At 46.8% G+C, this 23324-nt stretch overlaps 1 protein-coding gene across 2 annotated transcripts; it reads left to right on the top strand.

Annotated features, from left to right (window-relative positions):
* The first annotated feature begins 6549 nt into the window (after window positions 1–6549).
* On the top strand, window positions 6550–21612 carry LOC121549686. 2 transcript variants are annotated; one of them, XM_041861531.2, is made up of 3 exons: window positions 6550–6632; window positions 20044–20708; window positions 21137–21612. In XM_041861531.2, exons 2-3 carry the CDS (start codon window positions 20060–20062, stop codon window positions 21496–21498), a joined length of 1011 nt encoding a protein of 336 aa, XP_041717465.1. In that variant the 5' UTR covers window positions 6550–6632; window positions 20044–20059; the 3' UTR covers window positions 21499–21612. The 2 variants fall into 2 exon arrangements, with proteins under 2 accessions (XP_041717465.1, XP_041717458.1); XM_041861524.2 differs by lacking the exon at window positions 6550–6632 and adding an exon at window positions 8103–8442.
* The last annotated feature ends 1712 nt before the right edge of the window (window positions 21613–23324 follow it).

Genomic DNA, 23324 nt, shown 5'->3' with positions numbered 1-23324 from the left:
ACAAAAGAACGGATGAACATGCTTTCTAATGTTTCTAAAACAATACATGTATTACTAGTACGAAGTAACTAATGTGGTATATTGTTTAATTAAATGTTTTGTGACCTGAGTCTTTTAACCAAAATATCACATATGCGACAAAAATTTTCACCTGCCCCTTTAAGGGCGGGAGGTTACCGTGGTAGCACGATTACAGTCATGTTTGTGGCTGTGAGATTGAGTCTGACTAGTAGAAGGGTTGTCTTCTCTTACCTAGCAGTTACATCTCAAACAACCTAGCTTGTGAACAAAACAATATAAATAGCCAAGAAACACAAGGACAAAGTCTCACTTCAGTAGACTTTTGTTTCAAGTAAATTAGACCAACTTTTATACTTGTGTGCAGCGCTTCTAAAAATGATTAATTCACTCAGGTCTTCACGTGCGCACAGCCCCCAGCCATATAGGATTTGTAGTTCTTTGACTTTGTGCGATTAATTTACCAGCTATGAAACAAAACGTCGGAAATACTTTGACAGCAGCATTTATTTTACTATAAATGTGATCATACTTGATATTTTTATTCACAAATACGAGTGAAATGCTCACACTGTGGATCCCTGACCACCCAGTGGCTGGTGAAATAGACATCGTACCCGCCAATGACCAAATCTACCAGCATTTGGCAGGTGGTGGGTGTTAATTTTAAGCCCTGGTTATAATGCATTATAACTCCCATGTGGACAAATAGCAGGTTGCAGATAGCTGGTGGATGCAGTTAGATGGCCAATAGAGATGACCTTGGTGGCCATACTGATTTCCATTGGAGTAACAAGATACAGAGGGATACCTCAGGGGTGTATACTATTACCACTTCAAATGGCTCCGCTTACAGAAAAACTGCAGGGGAAATGTCCTTCACTCATTGAATAACACCGAACATTCTATATTTTAAACCTCAAATCAGGTGATTATGCTCACATTTGAGGATAAAATGACATCTACAGTACATGGATTTTGACTGTGCTTGACTTGGACTGGAATAGGTGCCAGTACTCATGTTGGGTGCCGCTACTGTTTATATTTAGGTGCAGGAGCTCCACAATACTTTTTAGCTAATATTCTATAAGAGGAACAGGAGCTCAAGCAGTAGAATATTTAGGTGCCGGTACTCAGCTCCGGTGAGCTCCTGCCCAAGTCAAGCACTGGATTTAGAGGATGGCATTTGCATAGAATTTAATTAATTGATTAATTGATTGAAACACAAATGACACCCAGTTTTTGACAGTAAAGGAATGCAAGTGTAATGAGTCGATGCCTGTGGGATGTAAGTCTGTGTTGCCTAATCAATGAGTGTTTGTTTAATACATTATGTTGTATACCCCAGGGGGATTAGACACACTGTTCCATATGAATGTGAGGTGATCGACAGAGCAAGAGAGGCGACAGGGTCACAGACTGGAGAAAGAGGGATCTAGTTTTTTGACAAATAGACAAATAGAGAAAGGAAAACAGGTAGAATGTAGCATAGATGAGAGAGATCCGCTCACCAACCAAGAATTCACAAAATGGGACAAACACCAAATTGAGACTCGTCATGCAGATTTCTGCAAAAATATTCTCTATGTTCAAAGTAAAACACCAAATAACGCATGCAGAGCAGAATTAGGCCAATACTCGCTAATTATCAAAATCCAGAAAAGAGCCGTTAAATTCTACAACAACGTAAAAGGAAGTGATTCCCAAACCTTCCATAACAAAGCCATCATCTACAGAGAGATTAACCTGGCTTAGAGTCCCCTAAGCAAGCTGGTCCTGGGGCTCTGTTCACAAACACAAACAGAGCCCCAGGACAGCAACACAATTAGACCCAACCAAATCATGAGAAAACAAAAAGATAATTACTTGACACATTGGAAAGAATTAACAAAAAAACATAGCAAACTAGAATGCTACTTGGCCCTAAACAGAGAGTTCACAGTGGCAGAATACCTGACCACTGTGACAGACCCAAAATTAAGGAAAGCTTTGACTATGCACAGACTCAGTGAGCATGGCTACGCTGCTACTCCTACTGCTCTCTCCTCGTCTGACCATGTGTCCTCGCATAACCCGAGAGCATCTGGTCAGCGGGGTGGTGGCACAGAAATCCTCATCTCTCCCAAGTGGACATTCTCTCTTTTTCCCCTGACCCATCTGTCTATCTCCGCATTTGAATTCCATGCTGTCACAGTCACTAGCCCATTCAAGCTTAACATCCTTGTCATTTATTGCCCTCCAGGTTCCCTTGGAGAGTTCATCAATGAGCTTGACGCCTTGATAAGTTCCTTTCCTGAGGATGGCTCACCCCTCACAGTTCTGGGTGACTTTAACCTCCCTACGTCTACCTTTGACTCATTTCTCTCTGCCTCCTTCTTTCCACTCCTCTCCTCTTTTGACCTCACCCTCTCACCGTCCCCCCCTACTCACAAGGCAGGCAATACGCTTGACCTCATCTTTACTAGATGCTGTTCTTCTACTAATCTCACTGCAACTCCCCTCCATGTCTCCGACCACTACTTTGTATCATTTTCTCTCTCGCTCTCCTCCAACACTACTCACTCTGCCCCTACTCAGATGGTAATGCGCCGTCGCAACCTTCGCTCTCTCGCTCCCGCTAATCTCTCCTCTTCCATCCTATCATCGCTTCCCTCTGCTCATCCTTCTCCCTCCAATCTCCTGATTCTGCCTCCTCAACCCTCCTCTCCTCCCTTTCTGCATCCTTTGACTCTCTATGTCCCCTATCCTCCCGGCCGGCTCGGTCCTCCCCTCCTGCTCTGTGGCTTGACGACTCATTGCGAGCTCACAGAACAGGGCTCCGGGCAGCCGAGCAGAAATGGAGGAAAACTAGACTCCCTGCGGACCTGGCATCTTTTCACTCCCTCCTCTCTACATTTTCTTCCTCTGTTTCTGCTGCTAAAGCAACTTTCTACCACTCTAAATTACAAGCATCTGCCTCTAACCCTAGGAAGCTCTTTGCCACCTTCTCCTCCCTGCTGAATCCTCCTCCCCCTCCCCCCTCCTCCCTCTCTGTGGATGACTTCGTCAACCATTTTGAAAAGAAGGTTTGACGACATCCGATCCTCGTTTGTTAAGTCAAATGACACTGCTGGTCCTGCTCACACTGCCCTACCCTATGCTTTGACTTCTTTCTCCCCTCTCTCTCCAGATGAAATCATGCGACTTGTGACGGCCGGCCACCCAACAACCTGCCCGCTTGACCCTATCCCCTCCTCTCTTCTCCAGACCGTCTCCGGTGATCTTCTCCCTTACCTCACCTCGCTCATCAACTCATCTTTGACCACTGGCTATGTCCCTTCCGTCTTCAAGAGAGTGAGAGTTGCACCCCTTCTCAAAAAACCTACACTCGATCCCTCCGATGTCAACAACTACAGACCAGTATCCCTTCTTTCTTTTCTCTCCAAAACTCTTGAGCGTGCCGTCTTTAGCCAACTCTCTTGCTATCTCTCTCAGAATTACCTTCTTTATCCAAACCAGTCAGGTTTCAAGACTGGTCATTCAACTGAGACTGCTCTTCTGTGTCACAGAGGCTCTCCGCACTGCTAAAGCTAACTCTCTCTCCTCTGCTCTTGTCCTTCTAGACCTGTCTGCTGCCTTTGATACTGTGAACCATCAGATCCTCCTCTCCACCCTCTCCGAGTTGGGCATCTCGGGCGCGGCTCACTCTTGGATTGCGTCCTACCTGACCAGTCGCTCCTACCAAGTGGCGTGGTGAGAATCTGTCTCCGCACCACGTGCTCTCACCACTGGTGTCCCCCAGGGCTCAGTTCTAGGCCCTCTCCTATTCTCGCTATACACCAAGTCACTTGGCTCTGTCATATCCTCACATGGCCTCTCCTATCATTGCTACGCAGACGACACACAACTAATCTTCTCCTTTCCCCTTCTGATAACCAGGTGGCGAATCGCATCTCTGCATGTCTGGCAGACATATCAGTGTGGATGACGGATCACCACCTCAAGCTGAACCTCGGCAAGACGGAGCTGCTCTTCCTCCCGGGGAAGGACTGCCCGTTTCATGATCTCGCCATCACGGTTGACAACTCCGTTGTGTCCTCATCCCAGAGTGCAAAGAGCCTTGGCGTGACCCTGGACAACACCCTGTCGTTCTCCGCTAACATCAAGGCGGTGACCAGATCCTGTAGGTTCATGCTCTACAAAATTCGGAGAGTACGACCCTGCCTTACACAGGAAGCGGCACAGGTACTAATCCAGGCACTTGTCATCTCCCGTCTGGATTACTGCAACTCGCTGTTGGCTGGGCTCACTGCCTGTGCCATTAAACCCCTACAACTCATCCAGAATGCCACAGCCCGTCTGGTGTTCAACCTTCCCAAGTTCTCTCACGTCACCCCGCTCCTCCGCACACTCCACTGGCTTCCAGTTGAAGCTTGCATCTGCTACAAGACCATGGTGCTTGCCTACGGAGCTGTGAGGGTACGGCACCTCCGTACCTTCAGGCTCTGATCAGTCCCTACACCCAAACGAGGGCATTGCGTTCATCCACCTCTGGCCTGCTGGCTCCCCTACCTCTGCGGAAGTACAGTTCCCGCTCAGCCCAGTCAAAACTGTTCGCTGCTCTGGCACCCCAATGGTGGAACAAGCTCCCTCACGACGCCAGGACAGCGGAGTCACTCACCACCTTCCGGAGACACTTGAAACCCCACCTCTTTAAGGAATACCTGGGATAGGATAAAGTAATCCTTCTACCCCCCCTTACCCCACCCCAAAGAAAGAAAAAAAAACATATTGTAAAGTGGTTATCCCACTGGCTATAAGGTGAATGCACCAATTTGTAAGTCGCTCTGGATAAGAGCGTCTGCTAAATGACGTAAATGTAAATGTAAAATGTAATGGCCTTGCTATTGAGAGAGGCCGCTGTAGGCAGACCTGGCTCTCAAGAAAAGACAGGCTATGTACACACTGCCCACAAAATGAGGTGGAAACTGAGTTGCACTTCCTAACCTCCTGCCAAATGTATGACCATATTAGAGACACCTATCAGATTGCACAGACCCACAAAGAATTTGAAAACAAATCCAATTTTGATAAACTCCCATATCTATTGGGTGAAACACCACAGTGTGCCACCACAGCAGCAAGATTTGTGACCTGTTGCCACAAGAAAAGGGCAACCAGTGAAGAACAAACACCACTGTAAATAAAACCCATATTTATGTTTGTACTTTAAATATTTGCACATCGTTACAACACTGTATATAGCCATAATATGACATTTGAAATGTCTCTATTCCTTTGGAACTATTGTTAATTTTTAATTGTTTATTTCACTTTTGTTTTATTACTATTTCACTTGCTTTGGCAATGTAAACATATGTTTCCCATGCCAATAAAGCCCTTTGAATTGAATTGGAGAGAGAGAGAGGTAGAATGTAGCATAGATGAGAGAGAGAGCGAGAGAGCGAGAGAGCGAGAGAGCGAGAGAGAGCTCAAGCAAGAGATATGAAGAGAGAGAGAGTTTTGTGAGTGTAATGTTTACTGTTATTTTTTTTGCTTATTTCACTTTTGTTTATTATCTATTTCACTTGCCAATAAAGCCCTTATTTGAATTGAGAGAGAGAGAGATTGAGTGAGAGCGAGAGAGAGAGAGAGAGAGAGAGAGAGAGAGAGAGAGAGAGAGAGAGAGAGAGAGAGAGAGCGAGCGAGAGAATCAAAGGGAGAATGAAAGAGGAAAAGAAAGGGATTGAAATAGAAAGCAGGAAGCCACAGTGGAATCTCCACACCCCTCTGTGGGTGGACCCTCTAGCCATTTTCTACCTCTCCACCACCCATCCCTCTCTCTGTTTCCCTCTCTTTCTGAACAATAGGTTCCATGGAGCAACAATGACTGCTGGAAAATAAAGTCTGGTTGAATATGCGACAGCAACAGGGGGTGGTCTGGGCTGAAGGGGAAGGGGACATCTTTCCAAACACACCTCAACGCCTCGCAATGACAACACACACAGCCAAACTGAAAACCCACCTACACACACACAGCGCCACTGAAAACAGACACTGACACCTCACACCTCACACTGACAACATACACACAATCAAACTGACAACATACATACACACAGCTCCACTGAAATTATACACTGACAACATACTGTACACACAATCAAACTGGCAAAACACACATGGCCCTGGTGAAAACCCAATGAGTAGAGTAGAGTGATAAAGTGAGAGGGAGGTTTCGAGGTACATGGGACCCTCCTCAGCTAAAGCAAAAAATAAACCTTTAATTAATGGTGATATGATTAGCGCATTACATATTTTATAACCAATTGAAATATATTCTTATAGTAGTTAATAATCTCAAAATGAATTATAGCAATGTATTTCAATGGTTTTAACATAATGGAGCTAATTACATCATCATTGATTAAAGGTTAACCAATCAGAGATTTTCTTTCCTTAGCAACAGTAACTAGAGGCTTGGTGTTTTGATATGGAAACGAAGAGGTTGGGCGTAGCTAGATTTAAAAAAACATTCTATAAGGAGTTCGAATTAATTCAGTTTGACTTGCTTTCAAGGCAACGGAAAGAGTATCGCATTTGGACGTGACCACCAGTGTGCACTTCATTCTGCCGTGAGTGTAGACCACACACACACACAGTTCAAGTTTTTGATGTCCAGCCAGACCCATTTGTAGCTCCAAGGCCACAGCCTAAATTGTTATGGTTCTTAAAAGAAGCTAAATTCTTTATAGTCCATTTTCACAGAAGCAGATTAGATAAATCCAAGGTAAAATTCTGTCTTAGCCGATGACTAAACATAGGATCCCATTGTGAACATCAGTTAACCTTGGATTATGCCTCTAGCCTCAAATTTCTTCGGCAGTGTATATTTAACTCAAAGAAAATGAATAGCGATGGACGGTGGTAGGCCCGAGTACGTAATGTTAACTTTTATGCCTTTCCCTTAACCTCACTGAAGCCTAACCCTCGCTCTTAAAACTAAGCTTAGTTCGATCCCAATACCTAAGCTTAAGTTGTCACTCTGCCAGTTGAATATGAACTTCCTTCAATTCCAACTTCTTAAACATAGTCCGGGAATAGTTTCAGCCATAGAAAGCATATCCTCTGTGATGCCTCCATTTTTCCATGTTCTTCAGTCCTACATGTGCAGGCTTTTGTTCCAACCCAGCATTAACACAGCTTACGCAACAAAACAACTCATAATCAATCCCCTGATTCATTGAATGATGTGTATTAGTAATGGGCTCAGTCAAAATCCTGCATACCCTGTGGGTCCCTAGGACCAGAACAGAATAACACAACAATTCTACCAATGATGAGACATACAGTACCAGTAAAAAGTTTGGACACACCTACTCATTTAAGTGAATGCTAAGTCTCCAGTCCTCATTACTTTAGGAAAGGAAAGGTGAAATCCGTTCTATATTTAAACTAGGCCTCAACTTCCACTTTGACAATTGACAAAGTAATGCACTTGGTGTCTGGCACCATCATGTGGCAGCACAGGGAACTGCTTTGGTATGCGTCTACAGCAGTACAGGTACTTTTCTACATGTCTGCTAACAATCCTTCATGACCAATAGAATAACATACAGTAACAGCATCATGTACTGCAGTCTGTACATACTGTCGTATTATTAGATACTTTGACGATGAAAGGTCAAATTAGGTGACATGACATAGGCCTACTTTCCCAGTATGACCCCTCAGCACAGATCTGCCATCATGGCCTAAATAACATAGCATAGACACCGACATACTTGGCAGGAAGAGGATGTTATTTCAAATGTGCCTCTGTCGAACAGCCAAGCGAACTCTGCCTGTTCCTATTTTCTCAATAGTTCCTTGTCCACAATGTATGAAGTCAGAGCGTGCGAGAGCAAACATTTGTGAAACTATGATAAATAGGTTATCCATTTACACTTATTTACAATGTAATGATGACAGTTCAAACAGTCCTAAAATGTGACGGAAAGACATGTCATATAATATAATTTATGTCCGTGGATCGCTACCACCGACCTGGGCTCTCATGTGACGTTTAATCGTAAACGGGAGAGCGCATGTGATAACGCAGTTGAGTTCGTTTTTGCGCGCCCACTGCATGAAACCAAGCGCACGAGCAAAACCAGGACACGGAAGCAGACGCGGGGCGGCGCAAAATCGAATAGACTCAGGATCTTGAAAGCTGTGGTTATTTCCCACCCTACTCGTATACCGAGTTCGTTTATAACGGACGGGTCAAATTAATGCTCGAATCTATTTAACGGGTTAATTCACAGAAAGAAGACTGGAGGATGGGTAGATATTCAACCTCTATGACGATTCTCAAATTCTTCATCGGGTACAGTTGCAGAATGCTATGAACGCTGCCTGCTGTGTGTGACGTTGGCTTTGTTTGAAGAAGTTGCATGAAACTGGGTATGTTAAAATGACAGATGCGGGGATATTTAACCATTTGAGTATTTGCCTAATAAAAGTTGTGGCATGAAGAAGTAGAGCATATTAACAAAGGTCTGTTTCTGATGAAAATGTACCTGTAAGACTGCCACATATCAGCACATAGACAGGCTACACACTTGGTTGTGTTGTTGAACTGTCCAAAGCTTAACACATTTGTGTGAACTGTCCAAAGCTTACAAAGTTCATGGAATTTATTTGCTTCTTTTGGGGTCTAATATGGTCGCTAAATTTATCTGGCCCGGACGTGGCCCACATCGGCCACTTTTGTGTGGCCCACATGTGATTTGGAATTAGGGCCCTGCAGTGGCCCAGATGCGGCAGCCTTAACTCAGCCAGAATTTACCCACCTTGTAAACGCATTTTAGCCAACAACTCAGGAAAGGTTCCCTTATGGCCATACTGCCATAATGAAACCGGAGGTCTGCCATAAGAAAGCTTCATTTGGGCCGCAAATTCCAAGAGACACTTTCTCTGGGCTAGATGCCCTTGTAAAGAAATTCTACAACAATAAAGACAGGGTTGGACTGTGATTTGTACATTTTATTCACAAGCAAAAGATAAGACATACGATGATAAAACTACAATGTGGCTATTCTTGAGCCAAAACCCCACATTTAGTTGGTCCAGACAGGACCAATTAACAATCTGATTCACAAGTTGGGAAATCTAATTACAGCAGTTGAAGGACAATTTCAGTATTTAGGACACTAATCTGTATTTATCATATAAATGCCATGTTATAGAAGGGTGAAGACACATATATATATATATACAATATACTGTGTCCTCGGTACAAATCCGCCCCACCTAGTCCAATGGCATTGCCAATGTCTAGTGGGCAGATAACCAGAATATGAGCCATACTAATCTGAACCAGCAGATAGATAACGTCACAATTCCGTCAATACTTTATGACTGGTCTAATAGTAGTGTAACAAAGTTACAAAAACGATTCCCTCATCATTCCGCCCCAACCCAGTAACACTGGTGGGCAGATACATAACATTCCCTCTACTGTACTGAACACTTCCCACTAAAATGAACCGGAGTTACCCTCCAGTGCCTATGCTACCCTCCAGTCCCTCGACTTTTTGGCGCTGACGGAAACATGGATTACCACTGAAAACACTGCTACTCCTACTGCTCTCTCCTCGTCTGACCATGTGTTCTCGCATACCCCGAGAGCATCTGGTCAGCGGGGTGGTGGCACAGGAATCCTCATCTCTCCCAAGTGGACATTCTCTCTTTTTCCCCTGACCCATCTGTCTATCTCCTCATTTGAATTCCATGCTGTCACAGTTACTAGCCCATTCAAGCTTAACATCCTTGTCATTTATCGCCCTCCAGGTTCCCTTGGAGAGTTCATCAATGAGCTTGACGCCTTGATAAGTTCCTTTCTTGAGGATGGCTCACCCTCACAGTTCTGGGTGACTTTAACCTCCCTATGTCTACCTTTGACTCATTTCTCTCTGCCTCCTTCATTCCACTCCTCTCCTCTTTTGACCTCACCCTCTCACCGTCCCCCCCTACTCACAAGGCAGGCAATACGCTTGACCTCATCTTTACTAGATGCTGTTCTTCTACTAATCTCACTGCAACTCCCCTCCATGTCTCCGACCACTACTTTGTATCCTTTTCTCTCTCGCTCTCCTCCAACACTACTCACTCTGCCCCTACTCAGATTGTAATGCGCCGTCGCAACCTTCGCTCTCTCTCCCCCGCTACTCTCTCCTCTTCCATCCTATCATCTCTTCCCTCTGCTCAATCCTTCTCCCTCCAATCTCCTGATTCTGCCTCCTCAACCCTCCTCTCCTCGCTTTCTGCATCCTTTGACTCTCTATGTCCCCTATCCTCCCGGCCGGCTCGGTCCTCCCCTCCTGCTCCATGGCTTGACGACTCATTGCGAGCTCACAGAACAGGGCTCCGGGCAGCCGAGCAGAAATGGAGGAAAACTAGACTCCCTGCGGACCTGGCATCTTTTCACTCCCTCCTCTCTACATTTTCTTCCTCTGTTTCTGCTTCTAAAGCCACTTTCTACCACTCTAAATTCCAAGCATCTGCCTCTAACCCTAGGAAGCTCTTTGCCACCTTCTCCTCCCTGCTGAATCCTCCTACCCCTCCCCCCTCCTCCCTCTCTGTGGATGACTTCGTCAACCATTTTGAAAAGAAGGTTGACGACATCCGATCTTCGTTTGTTAAGTCAAATGACACTGCTGGTCCTGCTCACACTGCCCTACCCTATGCTTTGACTTCTTTCTCCCCTCTCTCTCCAGATGGAATCTTGTGACGGCCGGCCGCCCAACAACCTGCCCTCTTGACCCTATCCCCTCCTCTCTTCTCCAGACCATCTCCGGTGACCTTCTCCCTTACCTCACCTCGCTCATCAACTCATCCTTGACTGCTGGCTATGTCCCTTCCGTCTTTAAGAGAGCGAGAGTTGCACCCCTTCTCAAAAAACCTACACTCGATCCCTCCGATGTCAACAACTACAGACCAGTATCCCTTCTTTCTTTTCTCTCCAAAACTCTTGAGCGTGCCGCCTTTAGCCAACTCTCTTGCTATCTCTCTCAGAATGACCGTCTTGATCCAAACCAGTCAGGTTTCAAGACTGGTCATTCAACTGAGACTGCTCTTCTCTGTGTCATGGAGGCTCTCCGCACTGCTAAAGCTAACTCTCTCTCCTCTGCTCTTGTCCTTCTAGACCTGTCTGCTGCCTTTGATACTGTGAACCATCAGATCCTCCTCTCCACCCTCTCCGAGTTGGGCATCTCCGGCGCGGCTCACTCTTGGATTGAGTCCTACCTGACCGGTCGCTCCTACCAAGTGGCGTGGCGAGAATCTGTCTCCACACCACGTGCTCTCACCACTGGTGTCCCCCAGGGCTCAGTTCTAGGCCCTCTCCTATTCTCGCTATACACCAAGTCACTTGGCTCTGTCATATCCTCACATGGCCTCTCCTATCATTGCTACGCAGACGACACACAACTAATCTTCTCCTTTCCCCCTTCTGATAACCAGGTGGCGAATCACATCTCTGCATGTCTGGCAGACATATCAGTGTGGATGACGGATCACCACCTCAAGCTGAACCTCGGCAAGACGGAGCTGCTCTTCCTCCCAGGGAAGGACTGCCCTTTTTCATGATCTCGCCATCACGGTTGACAACTCTGTTGTGTCCTCCTCCCAGAGTGCAAAGAGCCTTGGCGTGACCCTGGACAACACCCTGTCGTTCTCCGCTAACATCAAGGCGGTGACCAGATCCTGTAGGTTCATGCTCTACAAAATTCGGAGAGTACGACCCTGCCTTACACAGGAAGCGGCACAGGTCCTAATCCAGGCACTTGTCATCTCCCGTCTGGATTACTGCAGCTCGCTGTTGGCTGGTCTCCCTGCCTGTGCCATTAAACCCCTACAACTCATCCAGAATGCCGCAGCCTGTCTGGTGTTCAACCTTCCCAAGTTCTCTCTAGTCACCCCGCTCCTCCGCACACTCCACTGGCTTCCAGTTGAAGCTCGCATCTGCTACAAGACCATGGTGCTTGCCTACGGAGCTGTGAGGGGAACGGCACCTCCGTACCTTCAGGCTCTGATCAGTCCCTACACCCAAACGAGGGCATTGCATTCATCCACCCCAAAGAAAGAAAAAAAAAAAAATATTGGAAAGTGGTTATCCCACTGGCTATAAGGTGAATGCACCAATTTGTAAGTCGCTCTGGATAAGAGCATCTGCTAAATGACGAAAATGTAAATGTAATGTCAGTCAGGAGTCATGTCATATACTGTATGTCTCCCTCTAACAGGAGCGTACCTGAAAGAGACCTACCTCCTTTAGTCCTGCATTCCTTTCTCCTAGCTCAAGGCCTCCCATCAGCTACGCTGAGTACAGACCGAGCCAAAGAATTAGAAGACATATCCAAGAGATAGAAACGGATAAATGGAGACGGTGACGACCACGACGCTGCTGCACAGATATCCTCTACCCCTGTTCCTCTGAAAAGGGCAGTAGAAGCCGCTACTCCCAGAGTGGAGTGGGCTCTTATACCCTGAGGCAATTGTCGTCCTGCTGCCTCATAAGCTGTCTCAATGCCTTCACAAAGCCAATGAGACAGACGCTGTTTCGAAAGTGGTCTACCTAGTGCAGCCGCACCGTGACACACAAACAGCTGAGGCGATGACCTAATCGCTGCTGTGCGCTCAACGTTACACGCCAAAGCGCGCACTGGGCACAGGCGATGGAGCCTTTCCTCTCTACTCTCCCCATGGGGAGAAAAAGCCCACAGCTCCACGGTCTGTGATCTATATGAGCTCTTAATAATCTTCGGCATAAATGCCGGGTTAGGACGTAACACTGTTCTGCTCAAATCGCCATTAATGGCAAGGCAGTCGGGTCTCGTCGAAAGAGCACACAAATCACTGACACGCTTAGCAGTAGTCAAAGCGAGCAACAGTGCCGTCTTCACAGACAGCATCTTGAGGGGAATTTGGTTCAATTTGTGTTCCCAAAAGGAAATGTTTCACCAGAGGGTGGCTGATGACAGTGTCTCTGCCAAACCCCTCATGACAAGCCTTAATCGCCGCTACAAACACCTTAATGGTGGCGGGCAATCGTTGCTTCTCAAATAAGAACAACACACGGGGTCCACATTTTCTGTGGCACACCACTGTGAAAACAAGTTCCATTTGCTGGCATAAACCCTGGAAGTGGACCTGGCACGTGAACCCTGTATGGTTCTGATTAAGAATCAGATAACCCACGGCGCTCTAGCCTGTCCCTCTCAGGAGCCAAACCTTCAGTGGTTGGCCGATTATGGGCAACTGCCCTATCACGCCTCCAGCCTGAGACAACGCGTCCCGTTGATGTGGAATTGGCCAAGGTGGCGCAATCAACATCTGAATCATCTCCGCGAACCATGGAGCCCCTGGGCGATTGGGAGCCACCAATATTATTGACAGCCTGCCTGATCTCACCCTGGCTAACAGTGGGAGAATGCAGGACAGCGGTGGGAAAGCATACAGGAGAACTCTCGGCCACGGTCGGTGCGCAAATGCGTCCCTCCCCAGTGGCGGTTCATCCTGAGCTCGAAGAGAGAACCAAAGAGGGCAATGCGTGTTCACGCGTGACGCGAATAGATCCACCTTGGCTCTCCTAAACCGTTCCCAAATCTGGAGAACGATGTTTGGGTGCAGATGCCACTCGTCGTCTCGAGGACCCCCTCGAGACATGATGTCAGCCCCTACGTTCAAGTAGCCTGGAATGTGTGCTGCTCTCAATGAGCGAAGGTGCTCGTGAGCCCACAGCCACAATTCCTCCGCCGCCCGGTGGAGTGCAGGAGACCTGACTCCTCCCTGGCGATTGATGTGAGCTTCTGTGGTTCAGTTGTCTGACCAGACCAGCACATCGCGACCCCGAAGGGTAGACGGGAAGTGGGTCAGAACCAGTAGAACCGTTTCCAACTCTAAGAGGTTGATGTGACGACTCGAAAGAGGCCACACACATCCTATCGCTTGGGTCTGACATGTCCCTCCCCATCCAGTCAGAGAGGCATCTGTAAACACTGGAATGTAGGAGGATACTTTGCCTATTGGGACTCCGTGTGTGAGAACACGCTGGTCTCTCCAATAGTTCAGATCTGCCCTGAGCGGGGAACCACCACCGACGATGTTGACGCACTGGGTCTAGTCGTAGTTGGGCGAACCATCGCTGTATCTTGCGCATGCGCAGGAGTCCCAGGGAACCACGAAATGGGCCGACGACATGAGACCCAAGAGTGACATGACCGAAAGCGCCGTTAACGTGTGATTCGGACGAAACCGTCATAGGGCTAGCAACATAGCAACCCTTCGAGGGTCCGAAATTCGAGCCCTCATCGTCACAGTATCTATCTGTATCCCCAGATAAACAATCTGATGACTGGGCCAGGGTGCGCTCTTTTCTTCTCCTCGACGGCCCTCGCCGCCGCTGTTCCCCAACACTGAAGTGGTGGAACAGCCCAAGGCGGGCCTCCCAAGAAAGGGAGAGGAAACATTAGCGCGCTCTGAGAGAAACGGGGGCGCTGATACGTTGGTTAAACTCGTAACCTCGATATCCCGGCCCTCCGTGAACGCAGCACGGGTCTGATCTGCACTGACTGAGGCGTTAGCCTGAGACAGAGCGCCGTCCCCGAATAGCGATTGCGTCATCATTCCATTACCTGGCTGTGACTGCAGTCTGCTATGTGAGACCTTCACTACAGCACTCCTAGAAGTCTGTAATGTGAGGTCTTTATGAGGTAAAGCAAGGCGGCGCCTTGTTACCTTTTTAACACCCGCCTCATGTGTGTGTTCAACTACGCAACGTTGGTGGGATGAGCTACACTCAGAGTGGTGAGAGAGAGAGAGAGAGAGAGAGTGAAGGAGCTTGAACGTTCTCGGATGTATCATGGAAAAGGGGCGCTCTTGTGACATAGTCAATTGGAGCCAACTCTTTATTCAACACATCAACAACAACAGTTCCCTCCATACCCTCAACAGAAGGGTGGGGGGGAATAGTGGGCACAGTCGTACCTGCCACTGTGCCATCTCCCATTCTCGCCCCCTCGCCACGTCATAGGTGCCATCTCTTCTGGCCACCCTTCGGGTGCTTCCAAGAAGACGCTCTGACGACCTCTCTCGTCAACGGCACGGTCGGGACCTCTGGCTCCGCCGGAGGGGCGGGGCCCGCTTCTCTGCTGCTGGAAGTCGCTGCATGGCGCCGGGCACGACGCCTCGCTGTAGACCCCTGTCTACTTGAGGCGGTGGAGCTTGAAGGTTGTTTTGGTGCAGGGCCGAGTCTTCCTGCCAGTGGCAGGTGTCTGGCCAGCTGCTTCCTCTCCTCGTCAAGCCTCATTAAACACTCCATCGCATCTTTGATGGCAACCCCAAACAGGCTGTCGTCAGAGATAGAGCCGCGTTACTGAACGCCCCCGTCTGTCTCTTTCATGGCTGTCATAGACAGCCAAAGGTGTCGTTCCACCACCACTGAAGTGGCCATGGACCTCCCCGCACACACAGCTGATGCCTGCGTTAAGTGGAGAATAGCGGCAGAAATTCTGGACGCCTCATCCACTTCCTCCCCAGTGAGCTCAGACTTACCCGTTGTTAGGCGGGACAGAGAGGCTGCTAGGAGGGAAATATTATTCGCCGCTGCAACGGCCTGGGCTCCCAACACGAAGGACTTCTCAACCAGCTGTGCTGTGAGTCGGTCCTTCTGTGTGGGTAGAACGGCTTTCTTGGACGAGGGCCAGGGACTCGAACCCGGCACGAGATACGCAGCCAGGGCGCTCTCGAGCCTAGGGATTCCCCTTGAAAAGCCCTGCTGTCTGCCTTATACTCTGGTGAATGGGAGGTATGCCTTAGCCGGCGGACGCGCCTCTAAAGGTGCCTCCCATGAGCCCTCCACATACTTACCAAGCGAGGGCATGGTCGGTCCCAGAGGCTCCGCCGCCCTCCTGGGCCTGGAATAAGGACCGCCCTCCATCATATCCACTTCCGGGTTGGAGGGAATGGGGGGCAGCTTAATCTGCAGGCGCTCGGCAGCCCTCTCGATGAGCCCTGGAAAGTCAGAGCGCAGAGAGGCTGTGGCGTATGATGTGGCTGCTGAATTCTCAGAGCCCGCATCATCATCGCCCAGGGATGAAAAAGACCTCGCCCTTTCCAATGGAAATGGGGTCTTAAAATCATGGGTCAGAGGGATGAATTGTTCTGCTGGAATATCCATCTCTTCCCCAATATCCCTGTCATCTCCTGAGTCAGCGCCCTCAGATGATGCCTCAGAAGCTGAGGCTAACACTGATAAAAAATGCCCAACGCTGCTTCCTCTCTTTCAATGAAAGGAGGGCGCAGCTGGCGCATAGTGGAGGATCTATGAGGCCGTCCCTGGCGTGCTGTGACCCTAGACACACAAAACATAAGTTGTGGGGGTCAGCAGCCACCATAGAAAAACAGCGACATTGAGCTCTGAAAATAGCATTTGGGGGTGGAAAATCTCCTGGTGTGCTCATTTTAAGACGACGTCGATGATCTGGAAAATCGACTGCGTTTTCTTCGTCCTGAGTCTTCGTCTTCTTATCGGCTTCTTCAGTCCAGTCCAGTCGCTGAAGATAATGGGAGGCTGATTGAGGGGAAGCGTCCCCTCTTATAGGGACACCTGTACTCCTATTGGCTGCAGGTGTGTGCATAATTTTGTCTCAGGCTGTTCGCTGCCTAGGCAGCGGGGTAAACCAATAGGAGCAGAGCTCCCCTATGGGGCGGAGCTCCACGATATAGAACAAAAATTGTGTCATTTGAAACTTCATGCGCAAACTTGTATGTCAGATATTGTCTCAAGACTGCAAAACTTACCGACACCTACAGACATGAACCATGATAACGAGAACTTTGCAGCTTGTTTTTGGAGCCTTTGTTACTATTTCCATCTCAGGAAGACAACGGCTGCTGCGGGAAGTTACTCAAAACATAGTGATATTTCAAAAAAAGTGTCTTCACCCTTCTATAACATGGCATTTATATGATTAGGGTCCTAAATATTGAAATTGTCTTTTAATTTGTATAGTACAGTACAGTTAGCACAATACAGCACATTAAATTAGAATACAGTAATGTACACAACCAGTCAAAAGTTTTAGAACACCTACTCATTCAAGGGTTTTTCTTTATTGTTACTATTTTCTACATTGTAGAATAATAGTGAAGACATCAAAACGATGAAATAACACATATGGAATCATGTAGTAACATGTCCTATTGTCAACAGGGGAATGGCATACAACATTATTATGACATGCCCTACTAAAACAGCTATGTTTTTAACAACAAAAAAGTAAAGAGGGAGACTTTACCTTAAATGTCAAGTGGCACAAACTCTTCCCGCCTTCTCGTCTATACAGTAACGTCAGCTACATGCTAATGTTTGCCAAGCTAACACACATTATTTGGCTAGGTAACTAGCTAGCTAGCTATAATAGAACACTAGCCAAGCACACATATATATCTACATAGCACTGTTACTAGATAGCTACAAACATAAAACGTTTATCAAATAGCGTTAGCTATAGTTAGCTAGCTAGAGTACTCAGTAGTGGCCCCTTGACAGCTAACTCACACAACCTAAAAGAAAAATAAGAACTAGCTAGTGAGTAGCTAGCTACTAGCTAGTACACCTGCTCATTTAACTTGACAGCTAAGGACATGTTAACTTCGCTAGCTAGCTGGCTATCACAAAGAACAAGCTCCTCGATTTAGCTCACAAATGTTAGTCAAATAACCAGACAGCAAATCATTTCAGTTTACATTTACATTTACATTTTAGTCATTTAGCAGACGCTCTTATCCAGAGCGACTTACAGGAGCAATTAGGGTTAAGTGCCTTGCTCAAGGGCACATTAACGTCATTTAGCAGACGCTCTTAGCCAGAGCGACTCACAAATTGGTGCGTTCACCCTATAGCCAGTGGGATAACCACTTTTACAATTTGGGGGGGGGGGGCAGCCTACTTGCTATAAGTCCAATATAAACCTTGCTAGCTTTTAAGGCTACCTGAGAAGCTAGCTAGCTGACGTTTTTGGATAGCTAGCTAGTTGCCAGAAATTCCAAGCTAGCTAACCTAGCCAGATTACCTTGCCTACACTACATTTTGGAGGTCCAATTGCAGTTTCATATGGAAAATATATTATTGATAGCTAGCTAGCTAAGCTATGTAAAGGTCAGGTAGGGAAAAATAGCTAATTTACCGATTTCATTATGTTAGCTAGCTAGCTATTGGATGAAACCGATCCAACAACAGCGTTATTGCTGCATGTAGCTAGCTAGCAATGCTGTAAAGCAGCTCATTCTGAGGGATAAAGTATTTTGCAAAACTATTTTTAACTGGAATAAATGCTGCACTTATTAACAATGACCAACACAATTACAGTCAAAATAGAAGATTGTAAGAAATACTGTAGCCTACTATAATGAACACAACTCCATTTGTTGCCACTATCATGTATCCCAGTGTTTCTCAAACTTTTTGAAAAAGTACATGCGCGCACAATCTCTGCACAGATGTAGCCTGTCATTACAGCCATAAACGGTTGCAAACGGTTATGCATTTTCAAAATGCAAGATAGGCTACAGAAATAAACTGTGTTTTACACCAGCATTTGGACCTGAAAGTCATTCATGTTAGCAGCCAGTATCAACTAGGGATATATCAGGTCACTTCTCTGGAGTCCAGAGCAAGCAGAATCAACTAGGGATATATCATGTCACTTCTCTTGAGTCCAGAGCAAGCAGAATCAACTAGGGATATATCATGTCACTTCTCTGGAGTCCAGAGCAAGCAGAATCACATGGCTTACTTGTAGCAGAGGTTGCAGGATCGGATGTAAAGCATGTTCTGTCTGCACCGCCCCATCACTTTGAAGGGCCGCCTGCCTACAGAATGCTTGTTGCCAGCCGGGTAGCCCTGTTCTTCCTCACAAATATTGTAATACAGTTGCAAGCAGGGGCGCAACTTTGGTTTTAGAAGTGGGGGGGACATATATTTTTTTATCCAGTTGATAAACACTCCAAACAGCCTACCCAAGTGCTGGGAGGCGTCCACATGATCCTAAAGCACACCTTTGACATGTCCCCCCGTCCCCAGTGAAACCCACAATATTGAAGGCAGTGCGATGTTACAGCTGCATATCTTTAGACATATAGCCAGTAGCCAACCAAACTAGGCCTATCTGAAAAATGAAAATAATCAATTAAATCGCCAGGTAGCCTATTGTTCTGGCAAAGATGCGTCCATAGTAGATTGCTAAACTGTATTTTATATGGATGATAAACGTAGGCCTATTCTGTTTTTGCCAGGTAAAACTGGAGGAAATTAAACCGCCTTTGCACACCAAATCTGATGACTGGTCAACAATCAAGATGCACAACGTTTTGGTACTGAAGCATAGATGAGAATTTAAAGACAAATTGCAGGCAGTGGGTTCAGAACAACCACTACAAAAAAAATATTTTAAAAATAAAAACATTTTTTGGAAATTATACCCCCACCAAAAAGGGCACTTTGGAAGGGCAAAGGTGCATGTGCTTTGCACAGGTAAATTCCCTATCTGTTCACGTGCCTGGACCAATGCAACTTGTCTAGACTGTCTCATGATAGCTTCATTACAACACTGTAACTGCACAACCAACTGAGTCTGTATCTGTAAACTACTATCTATGCTCTAACTGAATGAGTCAGCTGCCAGCCTTATCCCCCTAAGCTGGATCCCACAACCTTGCATGTGTGTCTGTGTGCACATGACTGTGTATGTAGGGTATACATTAATTTCACTTGAGGTATATTGGTTATGCCTCAAGTTAATTTTTAGTATTTTTTGTTTTGCTAATATTTCCTGGCCTGGTCCCTGATCTGTTTGTGGTCTTACCAACTCCTGTCCTCATCAAGCCAAACATGACAATGAGTGACAAAGTGTTGGCATGATGGCACAGACAGGCAATTTTTCCCCTCTGTAACTAATCTTCCAATCCTGCTCTAATTCTGGCCCTTTTTCCTCCCCACAGTAACTCCCACTCAGACATGTCTACGCTAGTGGGAGAGGGGCGGGTCATAGCCCAGAGAGTCACCAGAAGCATCACCTACTACTACACCAGACGGACACCAGGGGGCGATACCCCCTCCCCCTCTCCTCCCACCATCTCCCCCACCCCCTCCTTATCCTCCCATCTAGACGCTCCTCTTCCCTCCTATTCCCTCTCCACCCCCTTTCTCTCAGACACGCCCTCTCACCCCACCGTTTCCTCAACTCTGACTCCTTCCGCTTCGGATGTACCAACCCTCTCTCCATCCTCGCCCTCCTCCTCCTCCTCCCGTCCCCTCCTCCTGCTCCTCCCTTGGCTTGGCGCCAAACCAGGGGCCATGGCGAAGTACCGGGACCTCTACCTGGAACGCGGCCTGGACATCCTATCTGTGGAGAGTGCTGTGTGGCACTTCCTGTGGCCTCGCTGGGGGCTGGAGTATGGGGCCGAGGTCCTGGAGATCCTGGACGACCCACGTTTCAAAGGGCGCCCCCTTCTGGTCCACACCTTCTCCATTGGCGGGTACACCTTCACCCAGCTGCTTAGCCAGATGGTCAGGGAGCCACACAAGTACCCGGGCCTGGCCCAACAGGTCGTAGGACATGTGTATGACAGCCTGGTGGTTGGGTCGCTGGAGCATATGGCTACAGGTGAGAGAAAGGGGAAGGAAAGGAGGTAGGATTGTCGGTTTGGATTATTACTCTGAGAAAGGAGAGGGATCTGTTACTGAGACGGTGTGTGTGTATATATGTGTGTGTGTATGTGGGTCAGTGTGTGTGTGTGTGTGTGTGTGTGTGGGTGTGTGACAGAGAAAAGGTCTGCACTTTGCATCTGTATTTGTCACAATGTTGCTGTGTGTGTTGAAGACCTAGTAATCATGCTCCCACCTTATCTCCTCTACAATGTTTGATTGGATTCAAATGTATTTGCTGAGTTACAGAGTTTTTTTTTTTTTTACACGTGTTTACTGTATGGGGAAATGACATAGGTTTATCCAATTGATTTAACAAGAATGTAAATGTAATTAACCTTGATCTGTAAATAAAATAATCTGTGTGTGTGTCTGTGTGTGCCTCAGGCCTGGGCAGGACCCTGTTCCCTCGTATCGAGCCCCTGGTGCGATACACCGCTATGCTATACTTCTGGCTCTTCAAGTCCCAGACGGTGCACTACTACGACAACGCAGTCCAGGTCTTCTACAACAGCCCCGTCACCGCCCCGGCGCTCTTCTTCTTCTGCGAGAATGATGCGCTGTGTGACCCCGTCGCCATGGAGGCGGTCATCGACTTCTGGAGGAAGCGGGGCGTTGCTGTGGAAACCAGGAAGTGGAAGGAGTCTGTGCACGCCGCTCATCTACGCTATCACCCGGAGGAGTACCTCTTGACGTTAGAGACATTTTTGAACTCCCTCAACATCGCCCCCCCCAGGGCTAAGATGTGAACGGCTCATGTGCTAATCACAATGGGGGGAATAATTCAATAAAGCCTGAATACTCATGTTCAAAGGGAGTCTGCATGTTTTACTTCCCTGTTGCAATAATAACTACATATCCAATCCTGACTCCTAGCATTTTTGTTACCTATTATTATTATTATACTTGCCAAGGCCATGTGGGGCCATGTACAGATATAGGATCTTAATTTGACCAGCATTGTCGTAGCAAAATAATTCTCCAGCAACAGGATTTGAATGTTTAGTCCATAATGTAGCTTGAGCGGTGGTTAGACTATTAGCTGGACAAAAAAGTGGGTTACATGAAAAGTGCAATGCTATTAATATAACTGTGTGTTAGTGTGGATTTTCAGTGAATCTATGTAAATCACAAAGCTCATCTGCATTTCCTGCGACACAGGAAAATTCTCAGCAACAAAAGAGTGATCAAATTAAGTTCCTACATCTGTATGTTTGCTTACACAATATGGTCTATGACACAGTCCATACGCACCAGATAACAGCAAGGTCACTATGTTTATGGTGAAACACATGAGACACAGCTCACTATTCATTGATTCACAATAGAGATTGATTTAGTATTTGTTGTAAATATCGATTGTAATTGTTTTTACATTAGTATACATTCATTCTCAAGAGCTTGTGATAGGGACTAGGGTGGAAGAGAGAGAGATGAGAAAGAACCGGAGAGGAGGAATACAGCGGGAGTATGAGGGTAAGAAGAAAGGAATGAAATGGAGAGATAAGAAAATAAACGCAGGAGATAGGGAAGAGATAATATGTGAGAGGTGGAAAAATAGAGAGAGGCAAGAAGTCAAGATGAGGTACTGTACATGTAAAACAAGTCTCATTTTGTCCTGTCATCACAGTCCATATATCATGCCATCTGCTTTCCCCTGCTGTTGGTCACTTCTCTGATCCAACCCAAGAGCGTGGAGTTCAAAGTTCATAACAACAGCTTTGCTTTGCTTTATCTTGGCCAGGTCGCAGTTGTAAATGAGAACTTGTTCTCAACTGGCTTACCTGGTTAAATAAAGGTGAATAAAATAAAATAAAACAGTGATACTCAATTCCCAAGCATTGCTGGCTCAGTTGACCTTCACATTGTATGCTTTGTCACACGCATCGGGCTTATTTTATCCAAACCAGGGTGAGCCCTCTTCAGTCACAGAGGACCACAACCAGGCCCTGTCCTGGAAGTAGTTCATGCCTATCAACGCAATGAGTAGTGACAAACAGAATCTGTGGGATATTTTTTTTATAATGCATTTCCAGCATCTGTTGCATATAATTGATAAAATTGTGGACAACAATTCTATGTAGCAGGATTTTTCCCCCTCTGCAATTCAATCTAGTTTGTATTAAACTTTTTTGTCTAGACAGTACATGTTTTTTTTGGTCTCACAAAACAGAGTTATTTATGAGGAGGTAAAGGGTTAACTTATGGTGAAGTATCTTGGCCAAAGGTACAATCTGAACTACCATCCCCATGTGGTCTTGCCTGTAGACACCCCAGTTGGCATGGCTTTACAGTTGAGGAACGACCTGTACCTAACCTCTGGCACCGGCACAAAGAATCACACACACGCACACTCATGCACGCACACACATTCTCTCCCTCTCTCTCTCTCCCTCTCTCTCTCCCTCTCTCTCTCTTCCTCTCTCTCTCCCTCTCTCTGTTCCTCTCTCTCTCTCTCCCTCTCTCTCTCTCTCTCTCTCTCTCTTCCTCTCTCTATTCCTCTCTCTCCCTCCCTCTCTCTCTCCCTCTCTCTTTTATAACAATTCATATGAATGACTGGCGTGATCTGTACAGA

The sequence above is a fragment of the Coregonus clupeaformis genome, unplaced genomic scaffold (assembly GCF_020615455.1).
Source record: "Coregonus clupeaformis isolate EN_2021a unplaced genomic scaffold, ASM2061545v1 scaf1039, whole genome shotgun sequence".
In the NCBI taxonomy this organism is placed as follows: domain Eukaryota; kingdom Metazoa; phylum Chordata; class Actinopteri; order Salmoniformes; family Salmonidae; genus Coregonus; species Coregonus clupeaformis.
Note: the sequence above shows the minus strand (reverse complement) of the source record. Positions and strands in the feature narration are given on the sequence as shown.